The sequence below is a fragment of the Motacilla alba genome, chromosome 10 (assembly GCF_015832195.1).
Source record: "Motacilla alba alba isolate MOTALB_02 chromosome 10, Motacilla_alba_V1.0_pri, whole genome shotgun sequence".
Taxonomy (NCBI): Eukaryota; Metazoa; Chordata; class Aves; order Passeriformes; family Motacillidae; genus Motacilla; species Motacilla alba.
The window spans coordinates 18,608,801-18,624,446 of NC_052025.1; the positions used below are offsets into that span (position 1 = coordinate 18,608,801).

At 45.1% G+C, this 15,646-nt stretch overlaps 1 protein-coding gene across 6 annotated transcripts in view; it reads right to left on the minus strand.

Annotated features, from left to right (window-relative positions):
• The window catches only part of MEGF11 (multiple EGF like domains 11), a 254,203-nt gene that overhangs the window by 88,708 nt on the left and 149,849 nt on the right, over positions 1-15,646 (minus strand). For all 6 annotated transcript variants that reach the window (XM_038146753.1, XM_038146755.1, XM_038146754.1 and 3 more), the window contains exons 7-8: positions 5,960-6,206; positions 3,888-4,008 (exon numbers count right to left, since the gene is read on the minus strand). In XM_038146753.1, coding sequence (XP_038002681.1) covers positions 3,888-4,008; positions 5,960-6,206 — 368 coding nt within the window. The remainder of the gene's footprint in view (positions 1-3,887; positions 4,009-5,959; positions 6,207-15,646) is intronic.

Here is a 15,646-nt window from a genome sequence, read left to right on the forward strand (position 1 = left end):
TATAATGTCTCTGCCAAGTATCAAGGCCTTACAAGGATTTCCCCAGACTTTCTTAGAAGTTGTATGAACGTTTTTCTCCCTGTGAGCAAATATAAAGCCTGAGGCTGGCATCCAACTGAGGAGCTTCAGCCAAAACAAGTCTGGCAGTGCTGGGATCTGAAGTTGTGGTCCTATAATGGAAAATGTTTGGCATCTGCAGCAAGTGGTGCTGCTGCCAGTGCCACCACAGTGCCCAGCGTGAGACAGAAACAGTGTCTGGCCACAGGATTATTTGGGTTTAATATCTCTGTTTCCCTAACCAAGCCCTGGGGCCTCTGCGTTTTGAACAAAGCATGTATCAGACACAACTTACTCAAAATACAAACCAGGAATATAATGGCTGCTTTCACTCCTCGGGGCTTGGGAAGTTTAGCTGTATCAACAGCCCCAAAGTGAAGAGGCTGCTCTTCAATGTCACCATAAAACAGATACTTTGAGCCTTTCCCAACCAGGGCTATGTGGCTCCTTGGCTGTAAAACAGGCAGGTTGGCCTCAGTTCAAGAACTTTCAGATTACAGAGTTAAAAACTGCTGTCTCTGGACTTGAGTAATACACAACACTATATATCTGAAAACCTAAGTGTCCATTTATCTTGATAATAAATACTTCCTCCCTTCACGTCTCAAAAGGAACAGGATTTCTATCAACAAATGATGAGAAAGCAATACTCTGGGATGCATTCCCCTGGAGCCTAGAGAATCTTTAGCTGTACTTTCTGCATTAATATGTACTAAGGGAATTCAAAACATCCCTCTCTAGAGGATCAAATGTCAGACTGAAATTTCCTGCTGCTTATACATCTAATCAGCAAAGTTCACCCCATCAGCACCTTTTTAAGGCCCTGATCTCATCAGCTTCTGCTTTTGACATTGTTTGCTGTATTCTGTAGGACACAAAAGATTTTTTTTCTGCTCCATTTTCTCAGACACCCCCACATTTAAAATCCACAGCAAAAAGAAAAATAGACAAAAATACAAATGATGCTTCCCAGTGGCCAGAATCAATAGGAGAGAAGTGATGAGCAGAATGTGCTGTATTTCCACAGCACCACCGTGCCTTGGGATGGGGGTCTGGGGCCAAACAGGGGGAGTTGCCAGTGACAAATGTTCTGTCACATCAGGAAATATTGCTGCTTTCCAGAGCACAGAGATCTAGTCCTTCAAAAGGGCTTCTGAGAAGTGTTGTAAATGCTAAATTAATTTCTCTCCCCACTTCCTGAGAGCGCTTGGAGAATTTAATATTGCAAATGAGAAAGATGTATAGAATTAAACCTGTAAATTGTTAATGAGGCCCTAAAGCAGCCACCCACTAAACTCCACGGCCACAAAGGCACAGAAGTGGAAAAAGCCCAACATTGTGGGATGCTGGAAGCCACGTTCTGTTGACTGTTCAACAATAGAGGCTGTTGGCCACCATCCTCCTGGTGAGGAACCCGTGGGGCAGTGAAGTCCCACAGGACACTATCCAAGGAACTCCTGCTGCTGAGAGATTCAGCACTGGTGGGAGGAAAGAAATTACAAGTCATAAAAGAACCGGGCTTTGAAGATGGCAGATCCAAGGAAGAACCTCAGAACCCCAGAACTTCCTCCTTTTAAAGTCAATGCCTTCCCTTCTCCATCCCAGCAAACCCCAAGGGAGCTGAGCTCCTGTTAATAAGCCACCCTAGGAAAGGATAAAAGTTGCAGCTCATCCAGCAGCAATAAAGTCCAAGTGGATTTGCACTTGTATAAATCTAGGGAGAATTCTCTCCTTCCAAAATGATGGTATAGTCAATATATATGTGCAGTCTCAAGCCTCAAAATCAGCAAGTAAAATTTCTGGTGTCACAGAAATCCGTGGTGTGAAATAAAATGAATGCTGTCTAGCAATCCCATCTCGCCTGCTCCTTTACAGCCCCCTCATGTCTCACTTCCCAAACCAGTGCAACCACCAAGAGTTAAAAATATAGCATGAAAACACACTTGTTATCCCTCTCTGTACACTGAATTACCAGCTTTTCATTAAAACCCTGGAGAGACCCTTTATACTTAAAATCTCAACATTTACAAGCTTAGTGCTTTTACTTATAATTTCAGTTTCTTTCTGCAGAATACTTGATCTTTCTCTTCAATTTTCAGTTATGCTTGTTTCAAACATCAATTGTTAACTCCAGGGTTCCTCCAGGGACAGAGCAGCCAACAACACGGTTTTCAGAAAAGTCTCTCTGGGCTCCTAAAAATGCATAAAAGAACTCCAGGCTGTAAGGAATTGGGCAGGACTGGGCCAGAGTACAACTGCTGTGCACTGCTCTGGTTCTTCCTAGGGTCTGTGCTGCATCCTAAAAGACATCTAAAAATTCCTGTTCTATCCTGCTATTCTTATTTGTTTAGTGATGTTTTAATTTTGAAAAAGAGGAGAAAACTCCTGATAAAATACAAATAAGGAAAAATACTGCAAAACACCTTAGATCCTGAGAAATCTTGGCATGCAGGAGAAGAAATGAAAAAAGTAATATTTTTATGTGAATCACTTTATTGATCATTTCTTAGGGGCTAGCGCCAGAATGGACTGATAGGCCCTCAGAAATACGTGAATTGCTTTCCTAATGCTCCAGCACTCAAGGAAAGAAACTTTTCTTTGCCGCCACTGATTGCCAGGTGAGAGTAAAGGGCCATGTTCACACTTCTGACAAGTTTTTCCTTTGTCATTTGAAATGCAATAACCTCACCACCATCCTTGCTATGATGGGTGGTGTTAGAGAGATTCCAGCTCTCCAGTTAGAGATATTTTCCACCAAAAATTAAGGACAGCAGTGCTCTCCCACACAGCATTGTTGCTTATGTACAGCAGCATCTCATAGCTGGTGCTTTTGAACTCGAAGCAGTTGATGTATAAATGGAAAGGAACATAAACCTCTCTCTCAGCTTTTCTGGGTTTGAACAGGTAGAAGGTCCCCATCAGAAGTCACAGTTGTGTGATGATCTGCAGAGCTTTCCATGTAAAAATAAAAAATTCAGAGTACTTGCATGCTTTAAAATCCAGCAACTTTGCCAAGAGACTAATTGTCAGATGCAGGAAAAATGCCAAGAAGTTTAGTACAGCTAAATGGGATGAAGGCCTGTGAGACTTGGCATGCCCCAAGAGAGTTCATTATTACATTATTGATAAAGTTGAGGACTTTGAAAATGCTTGGCATTGCTTTCCTGATACAAAGGATTAAAGGTTAGGGCAGCTGTCTCTCTGCAGTGCAAGCCCTGACACAAGCAAATCTCTGGCAATCAATGGCAGTGGTGCCTGGGCAAGGACACAACCCTGAACTGTGCCCTGGGCTCAGCTCTGCTGCCTGCCTCAGCCTCGGATTCCCCCTGGCTTCCCCCTCTCCCCTGAAGGGGAACAGGACACTTTGTGCCTCTGACAGTGCTGAGCTGGGCTTTGAGCTTTCTGTCCTGCGTGAGGGCACTGTCTAAGGCTGCAGGGAGTATTCCAAGGAACTGCAACTCACAGATAACTCTCCTGTCTCGTGGCCTGCTGTTGTTTTTAAACTCTGTGATGGCACCTACCAGCCAGAGAATCACAGAACCACCAAGGCTGGAAAATCCCCCCAAGATGATCAAGTCCAACCACTCCCCCTGCACTGCTAAGCCCACCACTAACCCCTGTCCCCAGGTGCCACACCCACATGTTTCTGGAACGCTTCCAGGGAAGGTGGCAGGTCCCAAAGTGGTGGCCTATCTGTGCAGGGGCTGTGCACAGCCAGCAAATGTGGTTCCAGTTTGGGAATTGTTAGAGCCTGGCTGGCACACATCAGCCGAGCCAGTGAACGATGACCACCCAGTTGCAGGCCCCGAGTGAGGAGCAGCAGTACCCACCATCCAGCCAGCAGGACAGGAGCACTCCCCAGTGATGTGGTGACAAACTCCCCCGTTCTGGCAGGGGCAGCGCAGCTCGCACTGCGCTCCGTGGCTGCCGGGGGGACACAGCTCCTCGCAGCTTTGGGGAGAGAGAAGAGCAGAAAACAGAGAGACATCAGCTTAGAGAGCTTACAGGGAACAGCAAATGAGGAAAACACACAACACAGGTCATCATGGGAGTCCTCATGCAAATGATGAAACCTCAGTAAGGCTCAGCTGGCACTGCCAATTAACTGAGATTCCTTTTATTTCTGCTGGGGCTGTTTACGTGCCATGGATCCAGCCCTGGGAGGCTGATGCATGTGTGTAACCTTTCTGCATGTACCAAATCCCACCCATCTCCACAGGACAACCCATAACCATTAAAATAGCCCAGGAAAATATGAGTCGCAGGATGAAGCCTTCAATGTGAATTATATGACATGGCAATAAAAGAAGCTGCAAACAGAATAAAAGGATGGGATTAAAATGCTTGAAATTCCTCTAGTCACTACTGAATGTTAACATTTGCAGTGTATAATGGACTGGCAAGAACTCAACATCCTTTAAAGGCTATTTAAGCTCATTGAGTCTCTCTCAGTACTCGTGGGGGGCAATGTGGGGGTAATCCCTGCAAAACCCAGTGTCACCTACATCTGCACATCAGACCTTTCAGCACTGAGGTTCTGAAACTACAGGATGTTGTCCCCCAGCTGACTGTCCTCTGATGAGGATGTTCCTACAACGTCAGGGGGCTGGCCCTGCTGGGAACTGACCCCCTGATGTCAAGGGGAGCACTCCCAAGAGTAAGTGGAGTCCTTAGCAGTGAGTCCTTCCACGACTGACGTCACAAGTCTAGGAGGAAATCAGGTACTAAATAAAATATTCACAAGGCCTATCACTTATTTATGAGGGTTAACTCTGTCCTTATTTTTTACCTTCCTCTTCATGCAGATGAACAAATAATAATAGACTGCAAAAGTATTAACTCACCTACAATAGCTCTCCAACCAAATTCAGTGACTAAATTCTCTTTTCCCCTTAAATAATTTTGAAAAACATAATTACTTCTGAAGCTACTGAAAGATCTCTAATGAGAATTGATGTTACACTGTGGGCAATTTTAAACAAGAAACTATTGCTTGCTGTCCTAAAATTAATATGCAGATTTTGTGAATCCTACTGGTAAACTTTCCGTGTGGTGGATGGGGATTTAGCTACATGATTCTCGTTAAAGTTAATAGGAGTCACACCGCTAAATCCCTGCTCTCTGTGCTTAAAATTTACCCCCTAGATACTAAGCTGATATAGTTAACAGCAATGCTTTCTCAGTTAGATTGAAAGTCAAATAAATTGGGGATGGAAAAGTCCCATTTGATGCTGCAATGGACTGCTAATGAGGAGAGAGTCCAACTGCTTATCAAAACTCCACTGTAATTTGGATTGTATTCACACTCTGAAATTAGGAACAGGTAGAGTTGTTGCACAAGTTGGAACATATGAATTATTTTAAACCTTATTTTAGCATTACATTTTATTTTAATAGCATAGAATCATAGAACTCCAGAACGATTTGGGTTGGAAGAGACATTGAAGCCAGATCCAACTCCCTGTCATGGGCAGGGACACCTTCCATTTTCACAGGCTGCTCCAAACCCCATCCAAGTGGGTTTTGGACACTTCCAGGGATCCAGGGGCAGTCACAGCTGCTCTGGGCACCCTATGCTGGGGCCTCCCCACCCTCCCAAGGAAAAATCCCTTCCCAATATCCCATTTAGTCCTGTTTAAAGCCATCGCCCTTTGTTCTATCACCATGCACCCTTGTCCTAAGTCCCTCTCCAGGTCTCTTGAAGGCTGCCTTCAGGGACACAGGTATAACCAGCAGCAAGAACAGAGATTCCCTTTATTCATTCTCTCTGAAATCCCATTCTATGATTTTTTTCAAAGGCCAGTGTATAACAGGGTGTAAACTCAGCCATTTACTCCTCGCCTTAAACGCGTCCGACCCAAACCAGTTGAAGGCAGCCCCAGCGCGCTCCTGCCGCACTTACAACACGCCGGTGTATCCGGGCGCGCAGTGGCACTCTCCGGTCTGGTGGTCGCAGGTGGCCCCGTGGTGGCACTGGCACTGGAAGTGGCAGCCCTTGCCGTAGGTGCCCGGCTCGCAGAGCTCCTCGCAGCGCCAGCCGCGGAAGCCGTCGGCGCACACGCAGGCGCCCGTGATGGGGTTGCAGAGCGCTTCGTTCTGGCACTGGCAGCGGTTGCTGCAGTGGGGCCCCCAGTGCTCGCTGTCACAGCCTGCGAACGCACACGGAGTTACCCACGCGGGCACACGGGGCTGCCTCACCCCACAGCCCCGTGTGCACCTCGGCCAGAGCCTTCCAAAGGAACCCCACTCCCAAACTGCTCCCCCGACCCGGCTTTAACATCTGCCCATCCCCACCCCAGCTTCAGCATCCCCCCCAGACCCAGCTTCAGCATCCCCCCCAGACCCAGCTTCAGCATCCCCCTCAGACCCAGCTTCAGCATCCCCCTCAGACCCAGATTCAGCATCCCCCTCAGACCCAAATTCAGCATCTTCCTCCCCAACCCAGCTTTAGGGTGCAAGGACATAATGGCACCACTGTTATACCTAAAGTTGAGGACTTGTTTAACACCTTATTGGATCAGGCCTGAAATCTTTTAATATCCTGTTTCTTAGTGCTCTTAGATTGCTGGAAGGAATGAATTTATAGTGGAATTAGATGCAGAGGGTCACATCCTGCATGCAGTGCACTTAATGGCAGGTGGTGTTGCCGAGCAAATCCTGTCGATTTAATCATGTCATCAAATATTGTTTCTTTGTTATGTTCCCGTAAGATAATATACAAGATAATCTAAAGAAAGCTTTCTCCTTGGTGTTGTTTCTGACTTATTTATTTATTTATTTTTGTTGTCTGGACTAAGTAGATGGGAAGAAATAAAATGAGTCTGGAGACAGGACGTCCTGAGGCTGCTCAGGCTCGGGATGAAGGTATCTCGAGTGAATATATCAGGTAATTCTTGTGCTAAGAACAGCAACACAGAAGGACCCCAAACCATCTGAGCACTGACATGGAGAGGAGGTTCCCTATGGAATGCAGTGAGGCACAGGGAGAACCCTCATGTGACAATCCTGCCTGATCCCTTCTCTTTTGAAGAGCATGTGGAGGATGGGAGAGGGAAGTCAGCCCCACAGGAAGTTTCTCCAGAATTGCTCTGGAAACAGCCCCTCTTCAACACATCTTTGAGCTGCATGCACTGAGCTCAAGCAAACACCTGAGGTCAAGGTTTCCTCAGCAAAAAGCCTGCAGGAAAATAGGAATTTCTTCAGCAGCCCTACCCTCCACTGAGCAGCCTTGCACCATAGCTGTGGCAAGGATGAAGAAAATCCTCATCTTATTCGGAACAGGCTACTGGGAAGGACAGTTACTGATGGCTTTCCAGGCACAGCTGGCTGTGCTCAGAGCTGGTTTCAATTTCACCAGCAACCCTCCTGCGAGTGTGTAAATCCCACTGCCAGGCAGGAGAGGAGAGTGGAATCCCAGCAACAGGGCTGTCTTCACAAACTCTTTTATTTGCAAACATGGAAACTAATCCCAGGTGACACAGGCTGTTTCTCAGCCCTGGATCTGTTTCCAGGATTAGAGAGGTAAATGTAAAGCTCACTTAAGCCTGGTGCTTTTGTCCTAGAAATTTCATTGCCCTCTCCTTTTAGAGTACTTGGCTATAAACCCACACTGAAAAACTACTTCTATCCAATAATTTTGGCAATATTTTTATTTCTTATCCCTCATTTTGAGGAGGAGGATACTCGTTGGTCAGTGTGAGGATATCCAGCAGAAAAAGAAGACAGCTCTTTGTTAATTTGCACTGGTGATTGCCAGTTTACAAATTTGTGTTTCTTGAGCAAGGTAAAAGCCAAAATAAGCCCTCAGAAGACAATTCCAAGGTCTCCAAAAGATCTGCAGGGTGTTAGGGGATGCAGGTGCAGAGGTTTCATGTCCTGCAGGGAGCAGAGCACCCCATGTCCCCCCATGCAGGATCCCACTCGTGCCTCATCCCGGATCGTTTGTTGCTTTGCCTCACTTCCCCCCAGCCGTAAACAGGGATGATAGCTCCTCTCTAACACCACTGGGAGCCAAGCAAACAAAATCTTACTCCTTATAAGACTTAAATTATTACTGAGAATCTGTGGGAAGAGATGATCTGTCTTTATTTCACATAGACACTTGCTAAGGCTGTGTGAGCCTTCTGGGGCAGGGAGCAAAGCTGCTGGAGTTCCCCAGCAATTTCCATTCCAGAAACACTGATTTGTTTTCTGCACAACTTGAACATCAAGGGATGCAGCTCTGCACCTCCATAAAGGACACAAACCTGAACCACACATGCACAGCTGATGTCCCTCAGCACAGGAAAGTGGAGTTCAGGGATCAAACTGCACCTTGCGTGCTCTGGGGATTGATTCCTCCCTTCCCACACCTCACATCAGAGCCCCAACTGCAGACTGTGGCTTCTTCTGAGCTGCTACAGCTCCAGTTGCAATTAATTTCCCTAATATGAATAAATAACACTCATTACAAGATATGATTCTATCCTCGCTCTTTCATGTCTCAGGTGGGTGCTCCAAGCATCTGATTTGTCTGCTGGGTTTGTGTTTTTCACTTTGAAAGGAAGTGAAGGAAAAAGAAAACCATTTGTAGGAAGGGAAAACCATTTCCCATCATTAGTTCAAGCATCTTGTTTCAACTGTACAGTGCCTGCCCCAAACACAGCTCCTTTTCTATAAGTCCATCCTGTTTGAGCACTTATTTACAAGCAGTATTTGGTCACGTTTGCTTCCTCCCTGTAGCAAATTTCACCCCACAATCTCACCAAAGGGAATTGAGTGAAATTTGTTAGCAAAATGTCAGGGTAAAATCTGGAGAATGAAATTTCATCCTGACCTGATTTTTTTACACTGCAGTAACCTCACATGAAAATAAGATCTTTGCTGCTCAAAGTTTATCATTTGCTGTTGCTTTTTGCTCCCCTTTCCTCTAAGTCCCATACTGCAGTGACTCCAATGACTGTGGAGTCATTTCATTGGAACATGGTGTGATATTTATATAATGATATACTGATAACTCCGAGATCTGCACTGTGGGCACTTCTGTACCTTTAGCAAGGTAGATACAGGGATGAGAAGCTAAAATCCAAGTACTTATTCATACAATTAACTCCACTGAGCTCAGCAGGCTCGCTCAGGTGTGAGACTAATTGAGTGTGTAACTGGCTACAGGACTGGGATCCAGTAGCTCCAGGTAGAGAATTATAAAACAGAAGAAACAAAATACTTCAGCAACCAAAAGGTATTTTTTCTCTATGCATCAGTATGGCAAATCCTGGCTGGTGTGTGACAGTGACTCCAGGTTCCGGGACAGAGACAGAGAGCAGAGCAGGTGCAGAGCCATGGGATCTTGCTGCACTTTGGGATCATCAGCAAGGTCTCCCATGAACAAGGAGAGACCATTTTGAACCTCAGCCCCCGCCTAGCACAGTCTGATCCTGCTCTTGTTGATTGCCTCGGTGAGTTACTGTAATAGAGATAAATAATAACAGCAACAACGTGTGAACACAGAGCTGATTAAAGCTCACACGAGCGCTCTGCTGTAAATGCAGATGCCATTAAAAATGTCAAAATGATACAGAGACTTTAACCAGACCATCAATAAGGAAAGCAACCTGAGAGAGGTGATGTCAGGGAGGTACAAATGCTCCCCTTAGCTGCTTGTGGGGATGTCAATACCGTGAGGGATGAGGCTGAAACAGCCCCTGTTCTCCTGGGAGATGCTACATTGAAGGGAACTGCCATATTTCAGGAACGTGCCCACATTCCCTGGCAAACCTGCTAACTTCCTCACTTTTTCACCTTTGGAAATGTGGCTGGAGATGAGCTGTCACCAGTAAAAATGAATGTGGCTCTGTGAGGGATGAAGCCGGGTGCCCAAGCACAATCACACTGGTGTGCACAGGGTGCTGTGACAGGAGAGGGATTCTCTCCTCAGAGGAGACTGCTCAGAGCAGCACCAAGGGTTTTCCTCCTATTGTCATCCCCACTCCCACACTGAAACCTCAATTCCTTCCTGAAATGAGGGCTAATTCCTGCAAACGGAATCACCACATCCTAGAATCCTTAAGGTTGGAAAAGGCCTCCAAGATCACCAAGTCCAACTTTCAGCTGAACACCCCCACGCCTACTAAACCTTATCATGAAGTGCCACATCTGCTTGTCTCTGCACCCTTCCAGGGATGGTGACTCCACCGCTTCCCTGGGGAGCCTGTTCCAGTGCTTAACCACTCCTGCAGGGCAGAAATGTTCCTGCTGTGGTCGTGCATGGCATGCTGTTGGCAGTTGTGTCCTGGGAAATACACCTTGAGGACACAGGGGAAGTGCTGCTGTGCTCCCCAAGGGCTGGTTATCCCTGTGGGGATGATGAGGGAGTTGCTGTGCTCTGGGTCAACAGGGACACCCAGTACCTGGTGCAGCAGCACAAGTCAGACACAATGAAGCAAACACAGCAGTTTGAAAAGGTAACAGATGAATAAAAGGACTCCCAAGGAAGGGGTGACATTTATGGAGTGACTTATCCCAACAAAAGAGAGTCAAAAATGCTATTCCAGAGCTTTTCCATCACTGCACACACACCATTAACATGAAAACAGAATCTTCTATCACAGCAGCACCACAACCTGTGGTCTCAAGGTCTGAGTTTATTCTGCTCTCATCAGCACCAGCCTCCCTGTGGCTCTTTTATAGCTGGGGACCAGTTCTGTATTGCAGGTCTGCAGAGTCAGTGGGATGTTCACAAACATCCTGCACAAGGCACGGCTGAAAAAACACAGCGTCTGATTTCCTTGGCCCAAGGACTCAGGACCACATTGGGCTGATGGGGAACTCAAATTAATCCACACTTTAAAGCAGCTTTCTACAAATTTGCTAAAGCACAGAACATGCTCATATTCAATAATCAATATTCTGGAATATCTCCAAATTCAGTTTGTAATGTTTAAATGAGATACTAGCCCTTAAAAATGCAAACAGGAAATAAAATTAACTTATTAAATCTAGGAGGACATGGTTTAAGAGAGATTATTTTAGAATTTACTTTGAAACTAGGACTAGATTCTCCTCTTAATGTAACTGTAGTGTTGTAAAATGATTCTATGCATACAAATTGAGGTGAAATGTGCATTTAGCTCTGGGGGTTTTTTTGGGTTTTTTTGGTCTAATTCAGTTTTGGAATGAGATGGTTGACCCAGCCAGTGCAAAGCAGGCAAAGAAACACCAAAAGGTAAAACATTTATTTCCCGAATATAATGAAGGAAAATTTAAAATAATCAATTAGGTTTTTATTCCCTGCACTTTATTCAGCAGAATTACAGCCCTGTGTTGAGCTGGGTCTGCTCCCTGCACAAACATGACCATTTTGGGACAGTTCAACACCTTCACAAACACAAGCCAAGCAATAGGTTAGGGACAAGGTCCGAAGAGGGAATTCCCCTACAATGACACCTCCCAGCACTTTGTGTTGGCTCTGAGCAGAGCTGAGCCCCTCAAGTGACAGCAACACGCTGCTAAAGGCGTGAGCCAGGTCACTGACAAATCACCTGCTGATCTGCTTGATTCTAACCCAAAAACCTCTGTCTCGTAAGACTGATCACCCTTGGAACATCTAACACATGCTAATAACACTCAAAACAACCCAGATTTTCAGAAGTGCCCGTCAAAACTGTTCATCCAAATGCTTAGAGATCAACATTCTGATTCCATAATTTACCAGCTGGGACACCTTCCACTGTCCCACACCCAGGGGTGTGCTCAGCTGTCCCCAGTGAAAATTTACCTGTACTCAATCAAACTATAAAAAATGCAATTTGCAGATACTCAGTGCCACCCCTGGATAACTCATTACCTGCCTTCCTTGAAGACTCCAACCCTGTGAAAAGCAATCTGAAATTAAAGACTTCAGGGCCTTAGCAGGACTCCTCTTACAATTTTTCCTGGGAGCAGCCATGGGCCACTGGCTGTTCAATCTCTGTGCAGAAAGTGGCCCACGGGGAGAGTGCCAGCCCTGTGCTCTCAGCCCATCATCCAGGGCTTTGCTCTGTCCCTGCTGATGAACCACCCAACATCAGCCTGATGACACTCTTGAAGAGATTTTTCTTATTCTTCATTTGTTTTCATTTGGTTCCTCAAAGCAAACATGGAGCATCCCATGTAAATAGGACATTTGACTTATGGAGCTGGTGTCACAAAAATGAAATGTCAGATTAAAGGTTGGAAGGACAGCAGTAATTCAGTACTTGAGCCTATGAATTATGATATTTTCTTTAATTATGTGAGCACAGGGTACCCTGGCACTTGCTGACTTCTAAGCTTATAGCTTTGCAGCCTTAAGGTTCCCAATCCTGGATTCCTTTTATCTCCAAAGGCAGGCTTTCAGTCACAGCTCACACAATTATAACGAAGAAAATGCCACTCTCAGTGTTTACCACTCTAAGACTGCCCAGAGAATGTATTTTGCATATGTAAATATGCATTTGTGTACCCACCCAAAAGGTAAACCCCTGGGGGTAATCTGAGACTGGCAGGACTTGCAATCAGTCTCATCCTCCCAGTTTATGGATCAGTCTTCATCAGGTAGAAATGGAAAGCTGGGAAGGAAACATCAGATTTTTCCCAAAATGAATAAATTATTACTCACAGGAAGAAATCAATCTCATTTTGTGTTAAGGTTTTTGGTTGTTTTTTTTTTTTTTTCCCCTTTCTTAAGGACAGGAGAACAGATTTTCATCCTTCAAGAAAGATTTTGCTGATTCTCCCTGAAGTTCCTGCTCTGAATCAGATATGGAACATGTGGCTGATTTGGGCACTGATTTAATCTTGGATGATGATCTCATTAGTCACCGACTCTCTAACTTGTGGTACCTAACTCGGGCTCAGCACTTTAGAGATCCTGCAGTTTATTCAGTATCCTCTGAGGAAACATTTGCTTTCCAAAGTAATTCTTGTTTAAAGAACATTCCTACGGTATTTTGTAGAATGCCTACAACAGTTACCTAGCTGAGGTTTGTCTTTTGGATAAATGAAAACAAAATCACTCCAAGTCAAAGAAAAGTTAAGTATTTGGATGTCAGCCCCATCAAATCCTGTAATGAACTCAATATATTTTGGAACCAGTAAAAAGGAAGAAACTACTTCTACTCCTGACAGACATTGAAGTGTGGTGCTTACAGAATTTCTACTAAGAGTTATTTTGACAGATGCTTCAAAAGAAGTGAAAATTAGAACATTAAAAAAACCTGAGAATATTTCCTATTTCTTTTTGTAGAAATTACTGCTCTGTTTAATGAGCCTTTAACTCTACTGACACTCTGGATCTTACAAGGAGTTTGAAATCATGAAACGCTTCATAAGGGAGCGACAACATTCTATACAACGCTGGCAGCTTGTCTTCTCATTATAATTTTTGTGGGGAAGATGCTGCATTCTTTAAAATGTTTTTTTTTTTAGTGTCATATTAATGGGAGGCAAAGTCTGTTCTTTAATTAGAATTTTACTGTGGTGAATTAAAAAATACATGGGCAGAGTATCAAGAGTCTAATAAAACTAAATGAAGATACTATCTTTCCTCTGTATGAAACCCAGCAGTCTTTGCTCTGGCAAAACTTCCATCAATACTTCATTATTATTGTCTAGGACAGGCTTGTAATAATAATATCTGCAAGTAACTTACTTCCAAATTCAGTCTTCCAACTGGGTAAAACATTCTCTCTCAACATCTGTAATGGACTTTAGATGTTTTCATTGACTGGGTAATGAAATTTTCTGGTAATGCCTCTGCACAGAAGTAAAATCAGTTTTGCCTGCAAGCTGGGGTAGAAATACACTGGATATGCCTAAAACACTGCAGGACAAGGGTAGGGAGGAGATGCAGCCTTCCAGAAGTTAGTGTTGGAGGGGCTCAGGGGTGGCAGCAGCAGAGCTGCTCAGAGAGGCCTCTGACCCTGGAGATTTGGAGCTGTGGGCACAACAGCCTGGTGTGAAAAAGCCACATGCAATATCCACACGGGCTCCTTCCTACTCTAAATAATCTAAATAAACAACCAAGGCAGTTGTGGGAGGAGAAGCAAACCTCCCTGGGTTCAGTAATTCCAGTTGACTTTGATGCAGTTTGGGGCAGACCCACAGGGGCACTGGGAGCTGCAGGAGGCTGCCCGAGCTGGCTGCCCTTCAGTCACATCCTCCCCCAGGACAACTTCATGCTTCACCTGGGGTATCCAGCATGTGGAAAGCAACCTGATCCAACCCCTGGAGTCACCTTTCCAGCCTGTGTGACTCAGAGGATCGAGCAGGACCAACCCTGCCCAGCCAAGCTCTAGGAATGTGCTCAGCTCCTTGTTTTTCACAGAGCACAAACCCGGCCTTGTCGAAGGTCACCCTGCTGATGTTTTGCCAGATAGGCAATATCTCTTTATTTGCAGTTCCAGCAGTGCTTAAAGGAGAAAAGCTTCTTCTCTCTACAACAAGGGGTAGAGGATGTTCCTTCTCTCTGTCCTTCCCATGCAGGGATGTGTCCCTTCTCTTGCAGTTGCTGAGCAGAGGGAGCAGAATTGAGACCTGGATTTGCTGATCAGGATTGGCCAAGCAGTGGGGAAAATCCAGACATGGATATGGGAGAAATGCTGGATCCACCTCAGCAGCTGCAAATTGTACCATGAAGCTTCCCCTTCAGAGGGATGGATAAGCATCCTTCATGCATAACATAACTCGCAGCCCTGACTCATCAGTCATTTTTAAGATGGTCAATAAGCACTTTATTTTATTGTGTTGATACTGAAACACAAAGTGTGGATTGTGGTATTTGCTTTTATTTCCAATAGTGTAGCTGGAGAGTAAAAAGAACCACTTATTCTCTTTGCTACAATTCCCTCCTAATGACTAATCATAGAATCCTGGAATGGTTTGGGTAGGAAGGGACCTTAAAGAACTTGTTCCACCCCGTGTCATGGCAGGGACACCTTCCATTATCCCAGGTGGCTCCAAGCCCTGCCCAGTCTGGCTGTGGACACTCCCAGGGATCCAGGGGCAGCCACAGCTTCTCTGGGCACCCCTGTGCAAGGCCTCCCCACCCTCCTAGGGCAGAATTCCTTCCTACCATCTAAGCAAAATCCCTCCTCTTTAGTGTAAAACCCCTCCTCCTTGTCCTATCACTGGGTCACCTGTGCACTGCTCTTCAACTGAACAATATCAGCTTAAAGGATGTTCTGCCCCAGCAACTGAATCTAGGAAAAATCTTACCTTTTCTAGTGTGAATTCTGTTACTTACAGGCATTCAGAGAGAATTAGAGCAGCAGAAAGCCCAGTGGCCTTTGAAAAAGGGGTGTCTTTTATATCTAAAACAGTTCAAAGGCTTGCAAAAAGCTGTGTTCAGGTAACCACACCAGCTACTTGCTATTCTCTTTTCTTCTGGGCATACTTGAACCTTCACGTGGCTCTTTAATGTTACCTAATGTCTTCAAGATATCTTAAATACACTGCTGCCTTTCTCTTATAAACCATTAATAGTAAAGTCCCTTTCAGGCACAGAAAAAGAAACAGTTTTGTAAAAAAGTCTTGCCCTGTGTGACCCAGTAAAAACTGGAACGTTCACTCATCTAAACACATTGTGAGACTC